The 20,266-nt window shown below is 40.0% G+C and overlaps 1 protein-coding gene across 3 annotated transcripts in view; it reads left to right on the top strand.

The window, feature by feature from the left end:
- Positions 1–20,266, top strand: part of crebbpb (CREB binding lysine acetyltransferase b) — a 34,564-nt gene that overhangs the window by 8,965 nt on the left and 5,333 nt on the right. For 2 of the 3 annotated variants that reach the window (XM_079252779.1, XM_079252778.1), the window contains 22 exons: positions 2,568–2,735; positions 8,297–8,543; positions 9,330–9,443; positions 10,153–10,392; positions 10,508–10,607; positions 10,752–10,889; positions 10,976–11,093; positions 11,865–12,039; positions 12,176–12,238; positions 12,531–12,652; positions 13,743–13,931; positions 14,075–14,446; positions 14,611–14,781; positions 14,983–15,163; positions 17,318–17,436; positions 17,549–17,788; positions 17,958–18,046; positions 19,280–19,360; positions 19,518–19,574; positions 19,685–19,762; positions 19,920–19,987; positions 20,083–20,233. In XM_079252779.1, the coding sequence (XP_079108905.1) occupies positions 2,568–2,735; positions 8,297–8,543; positions 9,330–9,443; positions 10,153–10,392; positions 10,508–10,607; positions 10,752–10,889; positions 10,976–11,093; positions 11,865–12,039; positions 12,176–12,238; positions 12,531–12,652; positions 13,743–13,931; positions 14,075–14,446; positions 14,611–14,781; positions 14,983–15,163; positions 17,318–17,436; positions 17,549–17,788; positions 17,958–18,046; positions 19,280–19,360; positions 19,518–19,574; positions 19,685–19,762; positions 19,920–19,987; positions 20,083–20,233 (3,281 nt within the window). The remainder of the gene's footprint in view (positions 1–2,567; positions 2,736–8,296; positions 8,544–9,329; positions 9,444–10,152; positions 10,393–10,507; positions 10,608–10,751; positions 10,890–10,975; positions 11,094–11,864; positions 12,040–12,175; positions 12,239–12,530; positions 12,653–13,742; positions 13,932–14,074; positions 14,447–14,610; positions 14,782–14,982; positions 15,164–17,317; positions 17,437–17,548; positions 17,789–17,957; positions 18,047–19,279; positions 19,361–19,517; positions 19,575–19,684; positions 19,763–19,919; positions 19,988–20,082; positions 20,234–20,266) is intronic. The other variant, XM_079252780.1, reaches the window with a different exon arrangement.

Raw genomic sequence — 20,266 nt, 5'->3', positions numbered from 1 at the left:
AATCTCATGTTTTACTTATACTATAAACAAACCAAAAGTGAGAAAACTACAGAAAACAAACAAACAACAACAAAATGAAGTAACTCTGCCAAAGTGTCTCTTCTGAGTCACTTTGCTGGTCCAAAATAAAGAAAGTACCTATTGGCAGCTCTAAAAGTCACGAGAAGTCACTTCATAACGTCATTGCCGAATTTGCATAATAATTGGCCATATGCGTGTAGTGTAATGGGCATTGTAGGAGAGAGAAATAATGTTGTGGAGGTGAGTCAAAACCACCTTGAATATGTTTAGTACTATGAATAAACTCTTTTCTGTTTTTTGGTTTTTTTTTTCCCCAAGTTTTTAAAAAAAATTTTGCCATTGAAATAGGCTATCAATTTAAAAAAAAAAAAAAAAAAAAAAAGTAGATTTTGAATTTTGAATACCTTTGGACCCACATTGCATAGATCATTTTTGTCCTCTATTGTTAAATGTCAGAATATCAAATTTAACCAAAGGACTGCTGTGTGAAATTTCTAGCTTCATGTCCAACCCTTCTGTTGATTATAATTTAAGAAACATACCTATATAAGAAAAAAGATTGTTTAAAAATGTTACTATTAAAATTATTCAAATGTTGTGAGTGTAAGAGAAGACAAGAGAGACATTTATTGTTTTTATGTTCAGTGTCAGCTGTTGCAAAATTGATGTGCCGGTAATACGTGCAATAATTATTTATATTGGGGGAAAAAAATTGTGAGAGAATCGTGATCTCAATTCTAAGGAAAAACATCATGATTCTCATTTTATCCAGAATCATGCAGCCCTATGACAAGGTAACAATGAACATGTGCAGAATGACGGGAAGTAGTTTAGAGCGGAATGAACGTTTACACGATCGAGTAATGTTTCTCAGTCAATGTCGTCAGGTCCCCCTGCCCTGCATGTTTGATAGGTAACCCTACTTTGACACACCGAATGAAATAAAGAACTTGTTAAAAGCCTACAAAGAACTTAATGAGGAAGTTCAATAACCTGACTCGGGTGCTTTTGTAGAGAGATATGTCCAAGGGTGCATTCTCATCAGGATAGTCCTATAGACTCAGCTCAGTTGTAAGAGGGTGTCTCCATTCATACCGAGATTGCGTTCATGCTGCACTTTGGTCAAACGCGCCAAACCCTTACAATGATATATTCTTATTACCAAAAAAGGTGGTACTGCACTCAAAATTAGCAAAAGACCCATGTGAAGACTAAAACTCTGTTGCGAGTTAAAAAGAGCACAAAACCATCGCTGTTTTGGATTTTTTATTTTGTCTTATGCAAGCATACTGCTGAAATACATAGCAACAATGACCACAGTATGAACAACAAGCAAGGCAGAAGACTCTTAATGCAATTGCTATGTATTTACCCACAATGCAATGCTACGTCAAATGCAGGAAGTGGCTTTTTTTTTGTACACAGAAGGATTCTATTTTTTTTTGTCAATTTAACTTGAATAAGAAAAGCTGCAAAGCTTCAGAATTGCTGTGCAGTAGTTTGAAAACAGCTGGAGTGAAAATAAAAATGCTGTGGTCAACATTTTCAGAATGAAAAGATTTATTATTGTATTTCCTGTGGTCCAGTAAATGTAGATAGTTCTGCGTTTGTGAACACAAAATAAAGTATATATCAAAATGTTGCAGTTTTAGAAGTTGAATAATTAGCCTGCAAAAAGACAAGAAAGTCAAGAGGAGTAGAAGCACAGGAGGCTTTCCGTTGCAGCAGTGATGTCATCTTACTTGTCGGCACTCCTTTGTAATAAGTGCAGGTCATCAAGTGGGAGAACCCGTATGCCAGAGGTTGAAAGTGTGAATGAGAGGCAGGCAGCATGCAGTGTCTGTGGGTTTCCGTGCAGCAGAGGGGGAGGGGCAGGCAGCAGTGAAATACTCATTTGTTGTGCAAGCTGATCGTTCTCTGCCAGTGTCACGTACTGTTTTTTTTGTTGTTTTTTTTTTTTCCTGGGCAGGGCTTGTGCTGTCTGCAAAGTAAAGCAAGCTGCTGCTTTAGGTAGCACAGACTAAATCAAGCAAAGGCAGCAGACAAAATAATGCACAAAAAAAAACACAAGGGAGGAAATGTATGACATAATTAGATTTATCTAATCTTTTTTAAAGATTTACATCTAGTCTGGTTTTTAGTTAGTTTTGATACCAAAACAGATTGCCTTCCTTTTGTAATCAAATTATTAAAAAGTTTTCACCATCTTAGCATATTCATCTGGATAAGTTGGGAAATATCTGTTGCAGAAAAGTAATTTTCTGTCTCATGATGTGTATGCAAATTCATTGCTTGTGTGCTGAGAGAGTGGAACAGTTAGCCTTCTAGCGGTTGCAGAACAAACACTTCCAAGGAGCTCCATTGAGGTCCAGTAGTCTGTAACCTGCTTGATATAAACTTAAACTAATATACAGTCATGGACGTATGTTTGGGCACATTAACATGCTCATTTTGGATGAGTAAATGAAGAGACAGTAAAATTAAAAAACTCTTCCATGTGTATGTCCATAATGGCTAATTGTCTCACACGTTTTTGCTTACTGTAGATGGCAATGTCAGGAGCCCCATTTGGACAGCAGTACAGTCAGGGGGGAGTACAGCAGATGGGGACAGCAGGGGTCAATGCCCAACAGCTCCAGAACAAGTCAGCCCTTTCCAACAACCTACCTCAGTTTCCTGCTGAGTTAAAGGGAGCTGGGAGTGTGCCAAATATGGTGAGTGTTTGTCAATTCATAATTTTTTTAAATCTGTTTTCCTGCTGTTTTTACTGTCATTTGTTTGCTTTTGAGAAAAAACACTGGGGGCTAGAGTTGGGACATTTCAACCTCAAGTTTGTTTTTTTTTTTGTTATTTTTTTTTTTTACACAGTATTTTTCTGTTCCTCATAACATCAAAGTCTTTAAGACTGATCCAACAGAATTACTATTCCCATGTAAACCGGAAGGACAATACTTTGGAATCTATTTCATTCTGAATTATTAATTCCCAATTTAAAAACTTAATGTAACAGTAGCCAATCTGATCTTTGCCGGTGGTATGGGCAGGCACTGGGGTGCCGGGCCAATTCATGGAGTCAGCTGTGCTTGCCAAGCACAGTTTTCTAAAAAAAAAAATTTTTCTTTTTAGCAGAGTAGCTAAATTTGAATAAACGTATCTTAATTTGTCAATTCTACAATTCCTCTAACAAACAAAGACAATGGGCAAGTCAATTACAGATAGAGGGGGATGGGTCACTGAGTCAAACTATGGTCACTGGTTGCCAGAGTGGAAAATGACAGCTTATTAGCACCACTGGTAATAAACATGAATATATAAAATTATTTCCACAAAAAATACAAGAAGGACAAGTGACGGTGTGGATGGAAGCGAGCAGGAAGCAGTGCTATACAGCTCCACTTCTACTTGAAACAAAGTCAGCATTCACACTGGCGTTTGCAGTCATGCTAGGAAGGTTGACTACAGCAGCTAGGGACCATGTGGAGCAGCACCAAGCATCTTTTCATACTTCCGGTCAAATGAACTTGCACAACTTGCCGGGAGAAGGGTCACTGCTTTGTTTTGCATCTTGTGCTCTCTCTTTGCTGTTGCTACTTCCTCTAGTGTGAATGTTTACTCCAGTGTTCAGTTTGAGACCAATCCTTACGTTTCTAAGCAAAGTGAAGCTGTATGTTATTGCTCTCGATGCGTCCCAGCCCCTGTTGCTGTTCTTGAGTATTGAGTTGAATAAATGGAAACCACACTATAGTTACGCTCATTTTAATATATATCTCAGGATGAACTGTAGTGAGATAAGATTTGTTGACCCTGGACAGGTCACCTGTCCATCGCAGGAAAAAGTGAAATTCCCCCCTCTAATTAGTTTCTGTAGCAGAGTCTGAGACTTGTATTGTGCCCTCAAATAGACACCAAAAGCAGAAGATTGCATTGTAATCATTTTGACATATCACATAATTATGAATGGTAAATATCCCAAAAAAGAAATGATTATTTCTCAAAGTAAGAACTTTATATTCAAAGAAATAGAATTTTTACTACTTTTTCATGGGTTGAGTCTTAAAGGGATTAAAGAGAGAGGGAAAAAAAAAAAATTCTGCATTTTCCCCTCCCAAACAATTGTGTAGCTACTGCTCAGTGATCACTGCATGTTATGTAGAAGGTTATTACTGACACACAACAAGGTTATGTTGCTGTACACGTGACAGTGGCTAAATAAAGAGAAAGAAGAAAAATGTTCACTTTAACAGTCAAATGAGACCCTCTAAAAGTAACAATTACATTTTCACTTACCGTATTTTTCGAACCAAAAGACATAAGACACAGCCTCAATTATGGAGTCTATTTCTGTCTTCAGGTCATACATAAGGCGCACCGCTTTATTGGGCGCCTTATGTTAAAACAAAAGTAAAAACAATGAGTTTGGTTGAACTTTACTCAACAACAATACTTATTTTAAAATGCACACACTTTTTTTTTTTATCAGTCTGTTGTAGCAAATCCGTCAAAGTCCTCATCTTCTGTGTCGTAATTGAACCGGGGTAATTTCGCCATCAAGCATACAAGGTTCTCTCTCTTCATTGTCAGAGTCAGTCATTGCTGGGTGTCTGTTCAACGATGAAACTGGCTTTTGTGAAAGCTCGAACAACAATTGATGGAGATATCTTAGCCCGGGCATCCACAATCCACTCACATATGGTGGCGTAACTTGCTCAACGGTGCCTCTCAGTCTTTGTGAAGGTGTGTTCACTGTCTCTCGTCCATCGCTCCCATGACACTCGCAACTTTGCTTCAAATGCTCTGTTTACACCAATGTCCAGCGGTTGTAGTTCTTTCTTTAGTCCTCCTGGGAGGATGGCAAGCTCAGAATACATTTGCTATACTTGATTTTTCAAAGTAGCGGTGATATGGGCGTGCATGGAGTTGCAGATCAACAGAGACAGTGATCCATGAAAAAAAAACAAAAAAACATCCAGTCTCTCTACATACACTTCTCTCACCCTCTCTTTCATTTTCTTCCTGTATTAGGCTCCTATGACAGTGGGAAATGATCTTACAGTCAATCAAGAAGAGCGCTTACTAAAATTGTATAACATTTTTACAGATTTTGGAACTCAGCACTCGCATAAGGTGCACCAGGTTAAAATGTGCACCAAGAATTTTTGCAAAAATGAATGGCTTTTAAGTGCGCCGTATTGCCCAAAAAATTATGTAATTCTTTTTTTTTTTTTATGTAAAATTAGACAGCACTGTTCATACTGATGCAATCTGCGTGTATTTCATCTCTTATTTGTGACATAACATATAATATATGTAACAAACCATGTCTATATTCTGCAGTAGTGTCAACAGAGCTAACCCCCATTAAGTCCAGTTTATACTCGTGCGGCGCCTGCGTCAGGTCGGTTATGCCATAACCACTGTAGGCTTTGCGTAGGTCTGCAGAGGCTCGTTTTGCACGTCTTTAGATATGATGTGACTCCTGCCTATGCGAATGCAGCTATGTGAAAGTGCTGCCTTGTGATTGGTCAGTGTGAGATCATCTGTTTCCAGATGTTTGGGATTTGTTGTAGGGCTGGTATCAGCTGATAAACTCAGCAGATACCAGCCAACATACAAATAAAAGAGTAAATAGGAGACTTTATGGTAAATTCTGGTACATAAGGTTGTAGGTAGTAGCAGATAATGTAAGAGAAGGTGCTAGACAGTGGGTAGCATTTAAATACAGAGTATTGATATGTATAGCGCCCCCTTTCAAATTTTCTGTCAGTTGTACAGATAGATTACGTGATTACTAATAGCATGCACTGATACCAGGCCTCATTTTAACCACACATGCGATATCTCCTAAAATCTGATAAAAGCCAAAATATTTTTTTGACCATCAGCTGACACTTACCAGCATATCTATTAAAACCTCTGTAAGACAAGGCATGTTTAATTTTGTATAACATGTTTAATATATTAAAAAAAAATTAAAAGTTCTTTTAACTCTGTGAAACTGCTCAGATTAGTATAGTCAAAAAAGTTATTAGATATAATCAGTAATGAAATTGGGTGTTTTTTTTCAGTGTTTTTTCCATTCTCCCAGTGACTAAATATTTTATGTTTTGTGTTAGAGCATTTAATTAATTGCTTGCAATTGGGGTGTAAAATGGATTTTAAGCAATATAGTAAAAATTGCTTGTGGAAAACATGTCTTACCCTACATTTAAAGTGGAACTATTATGTGCATTTCAGGCTAATTTATTTTTATTTCTGAGACCAGAAGGGCTGGGATTGATCGAGTTATTGTCACAAATGGCTTTATTTACTTCAGACCGACCCTCTCCGTAGGCTGTCAGATCAGCCTTCGGGCAAAACGAGTGGATTGAGACTCTTCTGCATTAAGCCCCGCCTCCCGCCACTGCACTACATCGGGAGCGCACACCGCACCTGTTTTCGCCATCATTGTAACGTCTCATAAACAGAAGGATTAGGCTAATATGAACTCAATAAAAAAACAAAATACAATGTCAACACATAGCATACAGCCCTACATGTTCAAACCTGAATGAGACCCTGAAAACGAGTGGAAAACAGCAACCCACAGCAAAGAATGCAGCAGGATGTCTCTCTTTGGTAAACTCACCAGCCATCATTGGAAATAACTTTATCCGACGTTTTCCACCCGCCTGATGTATTTGTACATGCCCTTGTTAACCAGTAGAAGGTAACCAATCACCGAACCTTATCCCCCGGGACGTCACAAGGATTTCGAAGTAGAAAAAACTCTCTAAAACGACGCGTTTTTCATCGCCATGGAAACCGAACGGCGAACGTGCTGGAACTCAAACTTGAACATGCGTTTAGGTAATAAAAAACGGTGCCGTTCACATGTCTGATGACGATTCAACACTGTAACACTGTAGAAAGCTCAGAAAACTCAAAATACCATAATAGCACCCCTTTAAGCCAGGGTTTCCCAGCTCCGGTCCTCGAGGGCCATAATCATGCCGGTTTTCCATGTATCCCTTTTTCAACACACCTGACTCAAACTAATCACTCATTGTGCAGAACTTCATGGGCTGCTGGATCCATTTAATGGTAACCAGGTGTGTTGGAACAGGGATACATCAAAAACGTGCAGGGCAGCAGCCCTCAAGGACAAACTTAGATACTTCTGCTTAAAGCTGTAAGCTGTACTAATGGCTCAGTTATACTCATGTGGCGTCTACGCCAGGTTGGTTATGTTGTCACCCCTGTATGCTCTGCATAGGTCCTCAGAGGCCCTCTCCCAGCAGTCTGGCTATCTAAACGTAGCATGGAAGTAATCCCTCATGATTAGTCAATTTGTGATTACGTTTTTCCAGATTTCTGGATCGTCTCACTGAACGACTACGGAAACCTTAAGGTCCAGAAAAGAAATGGCAAAACAACACTTTTTAAGATCAGTTTGCTAAAACAAATGTGTATTCTTCCGTATGAAATAAGTTATTTTTGTACTAATGTTTTGGAAAAATAAAAACGAAAACATGATGTTCTTACCGTACACTCTGAACACATTCCATCTGTGTCAGCTATGCAGGTCTGACCTGATGCAGATACAAGTATAACTTAAGCTTTATACTCACGCGCCTTCTGCCCAAGGTCCGTTATGGTGTCGCTGCAGTATGCTCCATGTAGGTCCAATGTTGACACTTCTGTGGTAATTTCACATGCCTCAACTTTTTTTTTTTTTCCCAAGAACAACATTATCCAGACAATCCTTGTAGTTGTGATAAATGTTATCTATTTTGAGTATGTAGTTTCAGACAGGAAGGAAGCTGAACAAAATTGGCCTGGTTAAGAAGAAAAACTTTATTTTCGCATTTTTATTGTCTAATAATATATTAATTTAGTAAATTGTGTTCATGAAGGTGCTTTTGTCTTCATTTCTGAATTTTACTTCTTTTTTTAAACTGTTGCCAATATTTGTTTTAATCTTAACTTTAATGCATTTTTCAATTTTAACACTTGTACTTTCCTTTATTATTTCAGTTTTCTACAGTAATTCAGCAGACGCTTTTATCCAAAGCAACGTACATATGATTTATATTCCCCAATAGGCACATCGGGGGGTAACTTGGGGCTCAGTGTCTTGCCCAAGGACACTTCGGTACACAGTCAGGGAAAGCTTCGAATCGATCTCCCAACTTTCCCAACAACGTCCTGAGCTACAGCCACCCTCTTTTCTTATAACCTGTGAATTTAAAGAAAATAACTTGTTGATTCATATGCTGGTACATCTTTCCTGTCCCAGATTCAGCAACCAGGAGCATCAATGAATATGGTCCCTGGGGCTGGGGGTGTATCTGGAGGTCCAACGGCTGACCCTGAGAAGCGAAAGCTCATTCAGCAGCAGCTGGTCCTGCTGCTCCATGCACACAAGTGCCAGCGACGGGAGCAGGCCAATGGTGAGGTGAGGGCCTGTACTCTGCCCCACTGCCGTACAATGAAGAACGTACTCAACCACATGACCCACTGCCAGGCTGGAAAGTCCTGCCAGGGTAAGTCCAAATTTCAATGTTTTCATACAAGTAGATCTCTTATTTGTAGAAGAAACATTGTAGGTTTTGAGAGGGCAATAAGTACCAAACTCTTTCAGCCTTTAATATCTACCATCTTTCCCTTAGCAAAAAGTTATATTAATCTTTATTTGGCCAAAGGTTTTCCTTTTCTTCCTCTCTCACTCACTCGCGTATTACGCAAGAACATTTTATTGTATGTTTACCCCCTGCTTTAAATAAAAACAAACCATGATTCTTAGCTCATTTTGCTGCTTTGATTTGCTTAGTATAAAGAAGTAGTAAGTGCTTCTATCCCCTTGAGTTTTATTGCTAGAACAGAACCATTCAGCTTGACCAGTTAAGCAAAATCATGTTTGCTGATGCTGTCATCAGCAAACATGAGTTTTTATATTTTTTGAACTGCTGTCATGAAAGCTGTACATGTCACCATTTACACAGGTTGACACCATCTTTTCTCAGACAGCTGGAAAGTCATCCAAGGCTTGATAAGATTAAACCTCGCCATTTATAGTGTATTCACACAAAATGGCAAGACTAAATTCGTGGTTTTGCAAAATGTTTGCCATTTGCTTTTATTTTATCACCTTAATGTATGTGTTTTTCTTATCCGAGTCTGTATCAATTTTAGTAGCCAACACTATCGTGTTCAGGGTTTAACATTTTCACCTTCTGGTTTATGCTTGGTTAATATCAGACACTGTTGAATTACTTGTCACCACACCTCACTCTGCGTTTTTTAAAAAAATTTTTTTTTTTATTCTCCAGTGGCTCACTGCGCATCATCCAGACAGATCATCTCCCACTGGAAGAACTGTACAAGGCATGACTGTCCTGTTTGCTTGCCTTTGAAGAATGCGAGTGACAAGAAGAATCAGCAGCGTAAGTAACTCATGCACCCATCTTCTTTCTTCTCTTCTCTCATCCAGATGAAAAGTCTTTAACTAGAAGGCAATGTTGATTTGATGGATTGATGAATGCTCAGTATTTGTGGTGTTGTAGGTATTTAAAATGTATTTCAAACCTTTTAAATGGTTTTAGTAAATCTGTCACACAAGAACAAGCCTCGGGTAAGTGTTTATGTAAAGTAGTGCCACCTGCAGGTTGTGTTTTCCTGCTACAGCTCTGTGCTGTCTTTTACGCCTGCGATTGAACCGAGAGAGGATTCCTCTGGAAAGGCTAGGCCTGTAATGTGATACCAAGGGGAGGTCCTCAGTGGCGCTGCTATTAGTGGGGGCAGGGTTTTAGAACAGCAAGCTTTCTAATTGGTTAAAACGCCCTATGACAGATTTAAATCCCCCATGGAGGCAGCATGCTCCCTGTCAGCAATCAACACAGCGGGGAGAAAGACAAGGATTTTAAATTGAGCCCTAAATAGACCCTGTTCGATTGTGATTTAATGTGTTTCTTAAGAAAACTATACTTTGTATTCATTTGGAATTTTTATACTGGCTAAAATGTATATTAGAATGATTTCTTTCGTTTGTGTATTGCACCAGAAGCTAAAAATGCTCCTCATGCATGTTATCTACAGAAATATTTATGAATAATTTCCATATCCCCATGTTTATTTCTCATCCTCTCTTTCCAGCTATGTTGAATTCACCTGGAGCCAGTCTACAGAATGCCATCAACACAGTTGGACCTGGCCAGCCCAGTGCCACAGCCATCAATAGTGCTGCAACACACATTGACCCCAGCTCCATGCAGAGGGCCTATGCAGCCCTAGGTCTCCCATATGGGAACCAGTCCCCAGCTCAAGTCCAGGGTCAGGGTCCAAATCAGCAAAACCCCCAAGGCCCCCAGCAGCTGCGAAATATGAACCCACTTGGTATGCAGTCAAAAGGACTTGCTGTTTTTTTTAGTTTCAGTGTAATTGCCTGCATGAGATTGAAATATCATTATACAATGGATATAAACTCCTTTAAATTGTATGTGTTGTTTAGGTCCTAATCAAATCAATCAGATGTCAGGAGGAATGGGTACCTCTTCCTCAGACCAGACTGGATTGCACTCTGACTCCTCTTTGCCCTCCACACTCAACAGGTATGTTTTCTCCTCTGCTTTACCTTAGCTGTCATACTCTGTTTAAACTGTGGACTGGTTTAGAATGCTACTCAGTGATTTTCTGCAGGTAGGCTTTTTTGTGATGTAAATCATAACAATGATCAAATTGTATCTGTCCTGTAGTCAGCTGATGCAAGACGTGTCAGTTGTGGGTGGCATGGGAAATCTGCCCACTGCCACCCCACTTTCTGCTGCAGGGGTAAGGAAGGGCTGGCATGAACACGTCACTCAGGACCTGCGAAACCACCTAGTGCACAAACTGTAAGTCCAGTGATAAAACATATGTCTTTAGAGATATTCAGTTGTCCTGTGTTAGGCCAGGCTAATGCAGAATGTTTTTCCTACAGAGTACAAGCCATATTCCCAACCCCAGACCCTGCAGCACTGAAGGACAGACGAATGGAAAACCTGGTGGCATATGCACGCAAAGTTGAGGGTGACATGTATGAGTCAGCAAACAGCAGGGTAACTTTATTTTCAGTCTTGTTTTATCATGACAGAATTCGAATGACAACATGTCTTTTTGCCATTTCTTTTAACTTAAGGGCACATTCACATCAGCCTTTTTGATTTGAATCCGAGTCTGTTTGCTTGGAAAGTCTGCTTCGTTTGGGGAAATGTGAATGCGCCAAACAAATTCTGATTCGGACCAAAGAAGCGAACTCGGTCTCCCTACAAAAGCAGGTCTCTGCCCGTTTCAGCGGACCAAATACAGGAAGCAGAGTACAAAAAAGTCACTCCCTGCATTTGATGTAGCATTGCATTATGGGTATATCCATAACGATCGTGTTAAGAGTCCTCTGCCTTGTCTGTTGTTCATACTGCGGTCATTGTTGCAGTGTATTTCTGCCGCATACTCGCATAAGACAAAACAAAAAACCCAAAACAGCGATAGTTTTGTGCTCCATGTTTAACTCGCAACAGAGTTTTCTTCTTCACGTGGGTCTTGTTCTCTCTTTTGCTAAATATTAGTGCAGCACCACCTTTGGTGGGAATGGGGATATATTATTGTACATGTTTGGGGCATTTGACTTCAGGTGCGAATGAATAAACCCCTGTACAACTGAGCTGAGTCCCTAATCAAAACGACTCTAGTGGACTATCCTGATGTGAATGCACCCTAAGCCTCTGTCAAGAGACAAGTGATCAGAGAATCTAAATCTGGATCGAGAGTAAGACTAAGAAATAAAGTTTGACAACATGTCTGTCTTTTGTCTTTCCTCATGTTCTCACTAGGATGAGTACTACCATTTCTTGGCAGAAAAAATTTACAAGATCCAAAAGGAACTGGAGGAGAAGAGGCGCTCACGGCTACAGAAACAACCCGGCATGGTGGGCACAGCTGGGCCTCAACAGCCCGGTTTGGCTCAACCCGGTGCCATGGGCCAAGGACAGGCTGTTCGGCCTTCAAGTTAGTAATCAAACTCTTTAAACTCTGCAATAATTTCCAAGATTCTATAAGTACTCATACTAGTTTTTTCATTTTCAAGATGTTTACTCAATACATTTCTGTAACTGAGGCAAACTACTGTCTTACCTTCTCTCAGATGGACCAGCCTCTATGGCAAACATGTCAAATCAGATGATGAACAGATTACAGGTGCCCCAAGGTATTGTTCAGTAAAATATTCAATTTTTCTTAAACTTCTTTTTGAAAAAACAAAACAATACCCCAAAACATTTCTTTACAGAAAAACTATGGATTTGACTTTTAAAATTCAATTGGATATCTGGCATAACATGTGAGATAGATTTTCTGTACTTACTTAAACCACTTATGACTGTTCTGTTTCAGGGAGTTCAAGTCCCATTGCTGGCCCACGAGGATAGTGATTATTGAATTACAATACCTCCCAAGTATCTTTAATAGGTTTATGATTGTGTGCACTTCTCTTCCCATAGGAATCAACCAGTTTAATCCAATGGCAATGCAGAATGCGCAGATATCTCAGGCACCAATGGGAACGAGGGCTCCTTCTCCCATGAGCCACCCGCAGCAGATGAACATGAGCTCTGCTCCAGCGGTAAGAATTCTATCTTGTTTCATTGATTTTCCTATTTTGAAGACGTCACGTTGTGAAAATCAAGTTTTTGGCTATCAAAAAATCATCTATTTATGTTATGGTTATCTTCTTCTTTAATATTACAATTAATAAAGCCCTGCTCAGTCTCCCTTCTTATATAGTTTGCCTGCTCTGCTGGGAATTTGCCAATAGCAATGCCCAAGCAGCACTGATAAGATCCAGGGCTTCAGGAACACTTTATTTGCTTGCAAGGGTGTGCCTGATTTTTAAATTTAGGTGCACCAAAATGTTTCCAATATCTCACCTTACAGAACATTTTAATACATTGTTAGGATTAAGTTTTGATCATTGCCCATATACATACATAATATGTAATTATTTTGAACAAGGATGATATTTAGGAAAATGTTTTTTTTACAGATACAACAATACTATGTAAAGATGGAAATTTTAGGTCAAAGACTTTGTAAGGAATTGTTTCCATGGAAAAAATAGTCTAAAATGTAAACACGTGTTTTCAGGAGTGATGTCAATGCCTGTAAAAAGCTTAAATTATTTTTTCACTGATTCTCTTTTTTTTCACTTAAATTTACTCTTTTTTTCACTTAAATTTACTCTATTTGGAACTGTTAGTCATTAATTTGTTTTCATACCAAGTTGATAGATGACTTTTTTCAACTCCTTTTTGCTGTGAAATGCTAAACAGCCATTCATTTAGAACTCTTTTCACACTTTGATATAAAAAGCATCAATATGCTGAAATGATCCTCCTGTGGTTTCCACAGGTCCTAATCCATTTATGAACCAGCTCCCTGACTGCTAAATTAAAATCTGCAACCCAACCATTGCAGAGCTCGAAGCCTGGCTTAAAGCCATTTAATGTCTGCCCTGGCTGTAGATTGTTGATATGTTGAACTTTAAGCCACTCTTCTACTGTTAAGTCACACCATTGGTCCTTTACAAGATTATGATGGTGGTAACACACATATGTCCATTCCATATTGATGGAAAATATTGACTTGACTGACCTTCAAAAACAAGGTGTTTATCTTTGTATTGATTTGTCTATTTAATTTCTTTTCCTTTTCAGATGGGATTGTCCCCTTCAAGGATGCCTCAGAATCAAGGAATGATGGGTAGTCATGGTAATAATATGGTATCTCAACAACCTAACCAAGGCCAATTCCTGCCTCAGGGTCAGTTTCCTGGAGCTACAGGTGGAGCAATGAATGTGAATATAGGCCTAGGACAGGCCATGTCACAGGCTGCTGTTGCACAGGTGAGAAGAATTGTACTCTGGGATGAATCTGTTTAAGCTCCATGTTATTTTACTTTGCATGTTTTGATGTGAATGTCATCTGTTGTGTGTGGTATGTGTGGTGTGTCTCAGTTTGTAAATAGTATATCCCCACTTTGTTCCAGCAATCGCAAAATTCTAACATCCCTCTGAATGCGCTGGGTTCCCTTGGCCCCCAGCTTTCCTCTGGCTCTAGTACCCAGCCTACCCTGGGTACTACCCCTCCGCCCAATGCCTCTGCCAGCCTTCAGCCTCAGCAGAACCAACACCATGCTTCCTCGCAGGCCCAGCTGCCACCGCAGCCCTCCACTCCAAATTCCTCTGTTGGACCCTCTTCCACCTCAACTCACATACCCAGTAGCCTCCCTCGTCCCCCCTCAGTCATGGGCACCCCACCTGACCCCTCCCAGCCTTTGACACCCCTGCACCCCCAACCTGAACCTCCCAGTCAGATGCAGCCACCCACCTCAGTTCAGGCACAGCACCCTAGCACACCGGTGAGAAACTAGCTTTTCCTGAATGCTTCAAATCGTTTCTGCCTCTTAGCTCTGACTAAAGCACCTGACTTGTCTTTTGACTTATTTTTTTAAAATGGTGTCACATTTTTTGTATGAGAAAATGGTCAGTATTTTGATTACAAAGTCCCTTTTACTACTCTAAGTTGTCACAGGCGGCAGCAAGCATAGATAACAGAGTGCCCACCCCTGGCTCTGTGGCTGATCTGAGCTCCCAGCAGGCTCTTCCTGACATGAGTGGTACTGAAACCAAATCTGAAGTAAAAGATGAAGATGACAACAGCTCTGGAAAGAAAGAAACCAATGTAAAAATGGAGGTAATGGAAGAATTTTTAAATGTATTCAGTGTTTATCTGCAAAGGAATGAATTTTGTATGAGCACCACTGCCAGCCCTGTGTGACATAAAAAAGTGATTGCCCCTTTTGACTTTTTCTATTGTCTTGATGTATCTTGTTATACTGTCTTTAAAATGTAGTGTTGAATAGCTTGACAACAGTGCTTATACACATTTACACAGCAGGATGATGAAACCAAACCCCCAGTGGTAAAGAAGGAGGATTCAGATGCAACAGAACCAAAGCAGGAACCAATGGAAACAGAGGAGAAAAAGCCAGAGGTGAAAACAGAACCCAAAGAAGAGGAGGAGGGCGGGGCAAGCACCGCATCAACCCCCTCTAATGCTCAGAACCGCAAAAAAGGTAATATTACTGATCTTATTTTTATATATCTGTATGCAGTCACATGGTAAAATATGTAAAGGGAAATTATTGTTTTTTAATGCTTTGAACTTTAAGACATCTGACAGAATATAACCGTAATCTGCCCTCAGAGCAAAGTGGTAAACCACCCCAAAAAGAGCTTCCAAATTTTTTATGCTTTAACTTCCAGGTGTTACCACTGTGCGTCATATTTGATATGACAATTATTTGTCAAAAAGCTGCCACCAAAATGTCTTATGCTATTGTGGTTTGATTACTCTGTAAAGAAATAATTTTAAAAAACATGGTCTTTGTCTACCTATACACTTGCATAGGTTCTACAACCTTATCCCTTCAGTTAAAATCCATGAAACAATAGGAAGTACAAAAACTTGTTTAAAATTTTTTTTTTTTTTTTTTTATCTGAGAGAAAGTCCTGCACCCTCATGAACAAGTACACTGCTAAAAAAAAAATAAATAAAGGGAACACTTAAACAACACAATGTAACTCCAAGTCAACCACACTTCTGTGAAATCGAACTGTCCACTTAGGAAGCAGCACTGATTGACAATCAATTTCACATGCTGTTGTGCAAATGGAATAGACAACAGGTGGAAATTATTGGCAACTGGCAAGACACACCCAATAAAGGAGTGGTTCTGCAGGTGGTGACCACAGACCACTTCTCAGGTCTGATGCTTTCTGGCTGATGTTTTGGTCACTTTTGAATGCTGGCGGTGATTTCACTCTAGTGGTAGCATGAGACGGAGTCTACATCCCACACAAGTGGCTCAGGTAGTGCAGCTCATCCAGGATGGCACATCAATGCGAACTGTGGCAAGAAGGTTTGCTGTGTCTGTCAGCGTAGTGTCCAGAGCATGGAGGCGCTACCAGGAGACAGGCCAGTACATCAGGAGACGTGGAGGAGGGTGTGGGAGGGCAACAACCCAGCAGCAGGACTGCTACCTCCTTCTTTGTGCAAGGAGGAACAGGAGGAGCACTGCCAGAGCCCTGTAAAATGAGCTCCAGCAGGCCACAAATGGGCATGTGTCTGCTCAAACAGTCAGAAACAGACTCCACGAGGGTGGTATGAGGGCTGAGGTCCACAGGTGGGGATTGTGCTTACAGACCAACACTGTGCAGAACGTTTGGCAATTCCCAGAGAACACCAAGATTGGCAAATTCACCACTGGTGCCCTGTGCCCTTCACAGATGAAAGCAGGTTCACACTGAGCACATATGGCAGACGTGACAGAGTCTGGAGACGCTGTGGAGAATGTTCTGCTGCCTGCAACGTCCTCCAGCATGACCAGTTTGGCAGTGGGTCAGTAATGATGTGGGGTGGCATTTTTTTGGGCTACACAGCCCTCCATGTGCTCGCCACAGGTAGCCTGACTGCCATTAGGTACTGAGATGAGATCCCCAGACCTCTTGTGGGACCATATGTTGGTGCGGTTGGCCCTGGGCTCCTCCTAATGCAAGACAATGCTAGACCTCATGTGGCTGGAGTGTGTCAGCAGTCCCTGCAACACGAAAGCACTGATGTTATGGACTGGCCCGCCCGTTCCCTAGACGTGAATCCAATTGAGTACATCTGAGGCATCATGTCTCGCTCCATCCACCAACGCCAAGTTGCACCACAGACTGTCCAGGAGTTGGTGGATGCTTTAATCCAGGTCTGGGAGGAGATCCCTTAGGAAGAACATCCACTGCCTCATCAGGAGCATGCCCAGACGTTGTAGGAAGGTCATCACGCGGAGGCCACACACACTGTTGAGCTTCATTTTGACTTGTTTAAAGGACATTACATCAAAATTGGATCAGCCTGTTGTGTGTTTTTCCACTTTAATTTTGAGTATAACTCCAAATCCAGACCTCCATGGGTTGATACATTTGATTTTCATTGATAATTTTTGTGTGATTTTTGTCGTCAGCACATTCAACTATGGAAAGAACAAAGTATTTAATAAAAATATTACATTAATTCAGATCTACAACGTGTTACTTTAGTGTTCCCTTTATTTTTTTTGAGCAGTGTATTTTGCAACATCAGTTTAGACACTTCTAATTAATAAATTAATTGAAAATATTGCATTTACAGGGAAATGTACTAGTGTTTTATTTATTTATTTATATTTATCTTATCTGTCCAGTTTTTAAGCCAGAAGAGCTTAGACAAGCCCTAATGCCAACACTTGAGGCACTCTACAGGCAAGACCCCGAGTCCCTGCCTTTTCGACAACCTGTAGACCCGTTGCTGCTGGGTATCCCTGTGAGTGCCTGCACTATATGTACACATTTACTCTAATATAAAGAGACTCAAAAAAAATTGAAAACATTTTATTAATTACTGGAAATGGTTCCACCTGCCTCTGTTCTTGTAGGATTATTTTGACATAGTGAAGAATCCAATTGACTTATCCACCATCAAGCGCAAGCTAGATACGGGTCAGTACCAGGAGCCTTGGCAGTATGTGGATGACGTCTGGCTCATGTTCAACAATGCCTGGCTGTACAACCGTAAAACGTCCCGTGTCTACAAGTACTGCACCAAGCTGGCAGAGGTGTTTGAAGCAGAAATTGATCCTGTCATGCAGGTTCTGGGCTACTGTTGTGGCAGGAAGGTGAGAAAAATAAAAGCTGAGAAATGTACACAAGTTGTAAAACAGTACAGACATGTCTTTATTTAATGACATTCATGTTACAGATTCATATTTACATGTTTGTACCTGCTGATTGTGGATGAGATTGTTACATTGACATGGATTTTAATGCTTCTTTTGGTTTTTTCAGTACGAGTTCTCACCTCAGACACTGTGCTGTTATGGCAAGCAGTTGTGTACCATCTCCAGGGATGGCACTTACTACAGTTACCAGAACAGGTAAAAAGTGCATGCTGACTGCTTAGATGGGAAGTTTTTTAAATGGGTAGAAGAGCAGTATATAAAGTAGGTCTACAGTTGCATGATTAAAGACCATCTTTTACTATGGTTTTAATACTTTTTATTTTTAAAAAAAAGTATTAAAGAAGTTGCAGATGTGGATATTTAGCCCTGTTTTTTTCACCTATGATAGGATGATGACAAATCAAAATCAAGCTGTCCAATCAGAAAGCAGATAGATTTCTTTCCTTTCACACCACACCAGACTTTCAAAGTGGAGTACGGGTTGATAGATTTGATAGACAGGTGATGGTGCGACTATAGAAGTCTCTTTCCAACATTCACACAATTTTTAAAGCAGATTTTTTCTTTTTTTAATAGAGTGGCAAAACTTGATTTACAAATATCACTTGCAGCTGCAAAATCTTTATGACTTTATATTGAGCCGATAGAGAAGTACAGATCCCACTAACTGGCACACCTTTCATAACCTGTGTTACCATTATAGTTTTTTTCTTTTTTTTCTTTTTTTCTTTTTTCCTCTTTTTTTTAAGAAATCTGGCTCAAAAGCACCCCCTTCTGTACTGAATCTACTATTGCACCTCACTGTCAATGCAATTGCCACATTTGGTTCCAGATGTATTGAAGCTTATTAACTGAATGAAAAGTCAGTGTTTACAAGCATTTAGAGGATTCTTAGTATGGTCAAGGAAGTTCCAAGCCATATTCAGTTTTCCCATAATTTAAAATGTCAACAGCAATCCATAAATAAGCATTGTGAGCAGAAGCCATTCATGTTACAGTGTCCACTAAAAGACTTAAATGTGTTTTTTAGTATCCTTGCCTGTCCTTGCATGTTCATATAATCTGTTCATCGCATCATAATGCATGCTCTTTATGTTGTGTAGTGGAAGTACCCCTCTGTTTTCATTTCTAGCATGTTAGATTGTGTCAAAAACGACATTGCATTAACATAGCATTTTAGCCTGTTTCTCTCATTGTTATTCCACTTTGAATGAGTGGGTGAATCATGACCGTTTCCGTTTTGACTAACCTGTACCTCTGCCTGTGTGTGCATATGTCCTTCCATCTTTCTGCCCGGCCATGCTCGATCTTCGGTTGTTGCCATGTGCTCCGTTCACTCTGCATTCTACCGCCTGTACACCGGTTTGCCTGTGCTGCTACTGTGTGTGCTGGCTGCAGTTCACCCAAATATGGCCTTATTGCCGACAGGTATCACTTCTGTGAAAAGTGCTTCAATGAGATCCAGGGCAACAGTGTGACCCTGGGGGACGACCCAGCACAACCGCAAACGTAAGCTGTAAATTCTGAGTGTCTGGATAACTGCTAGTGATCATTTTTGAGTCTCTCTGGCTGTTTTCTGTTCTGGCATCCTTCTATGGATGGGACTTTCTGTCAAGGAGCCAACTTGAATTGTTTTGTCTCTTTATCTTTTTTTTATTTTATGCAGTATGATATCAAAAGATCAGTTTGAAAAGAAGAAAAATGACATGTTGGACCCTGAACCGTGAGTACTTTTAGGATAGTAGCTTCAGTTTTACTTGTACCTGTGTGACGGCAGTGAAGCTTCAAGATAGATTTTTTTTTAAAACAAAAGAAACATATCTGTCTTTTTAGGTTTGTTGAATGTAAAGATTGTGGCCGAAAAATGCATCAGATCTGTGTGCTGCACTACGAAGTCATTTGGCCATCAGGGTGAGTCTGTGACTCTTGGACTGCTATCCTGCCCAATGACATTATTTAGGTCATGATTAATGTCAACAGAAGTCTTTCTTATGTGAAATGTATTTGCCAGTGTCACTGAAGATGGACACTTAACAGCTGATCTTTCTTCTTCTTTTCTTTTCTTCAGCTTTATCTGTGACAACTGTCTGAAGAAATCTGGCAAAGCAAGAAAGGAAAACAAGTTCTCAGCCAGGAGTGAGTTGCAAAACAGAAAAGATTTTTTAAAATAATTTTAAAGACTTGAATCTTGAAAATCTAAAGTGATCTTAAATATGTTGGTCTTTCTAAAGGATTGCAGTCAACAAGGTTGGGAACATATATTGAGGACAGAGTGAACAAGTACTTGAAAAGGCAGAACCACCCAGAAGCTGGTGAAGTGTTTGTGCGAGTAGTTGCCAGCTCTGATAAAACTGTGGATGTTAAACCAGGCATGAAGTCTAGGTAAGAATCACCTTTATTTATTTTTTAATTTTT

The sequence above is a fragment of the Telmatherina bonti genome, assembly GCF_933228915.1.
Source record: "Telmatherina bonti genome assembly, chromosome: 14".
In the NCBI taxonomy this organism is placed as follows: Eukaryota; Metazoa; Chordata; class Actinopteri; order Atheriniformes; family Telmatherinidae; genus Telmatherina; species Telmatherina bonti.
Note: the sequence above shows the minus strand (reverse complement) of the source record. Positions and strands in the feature narration are given on the sequence as shown.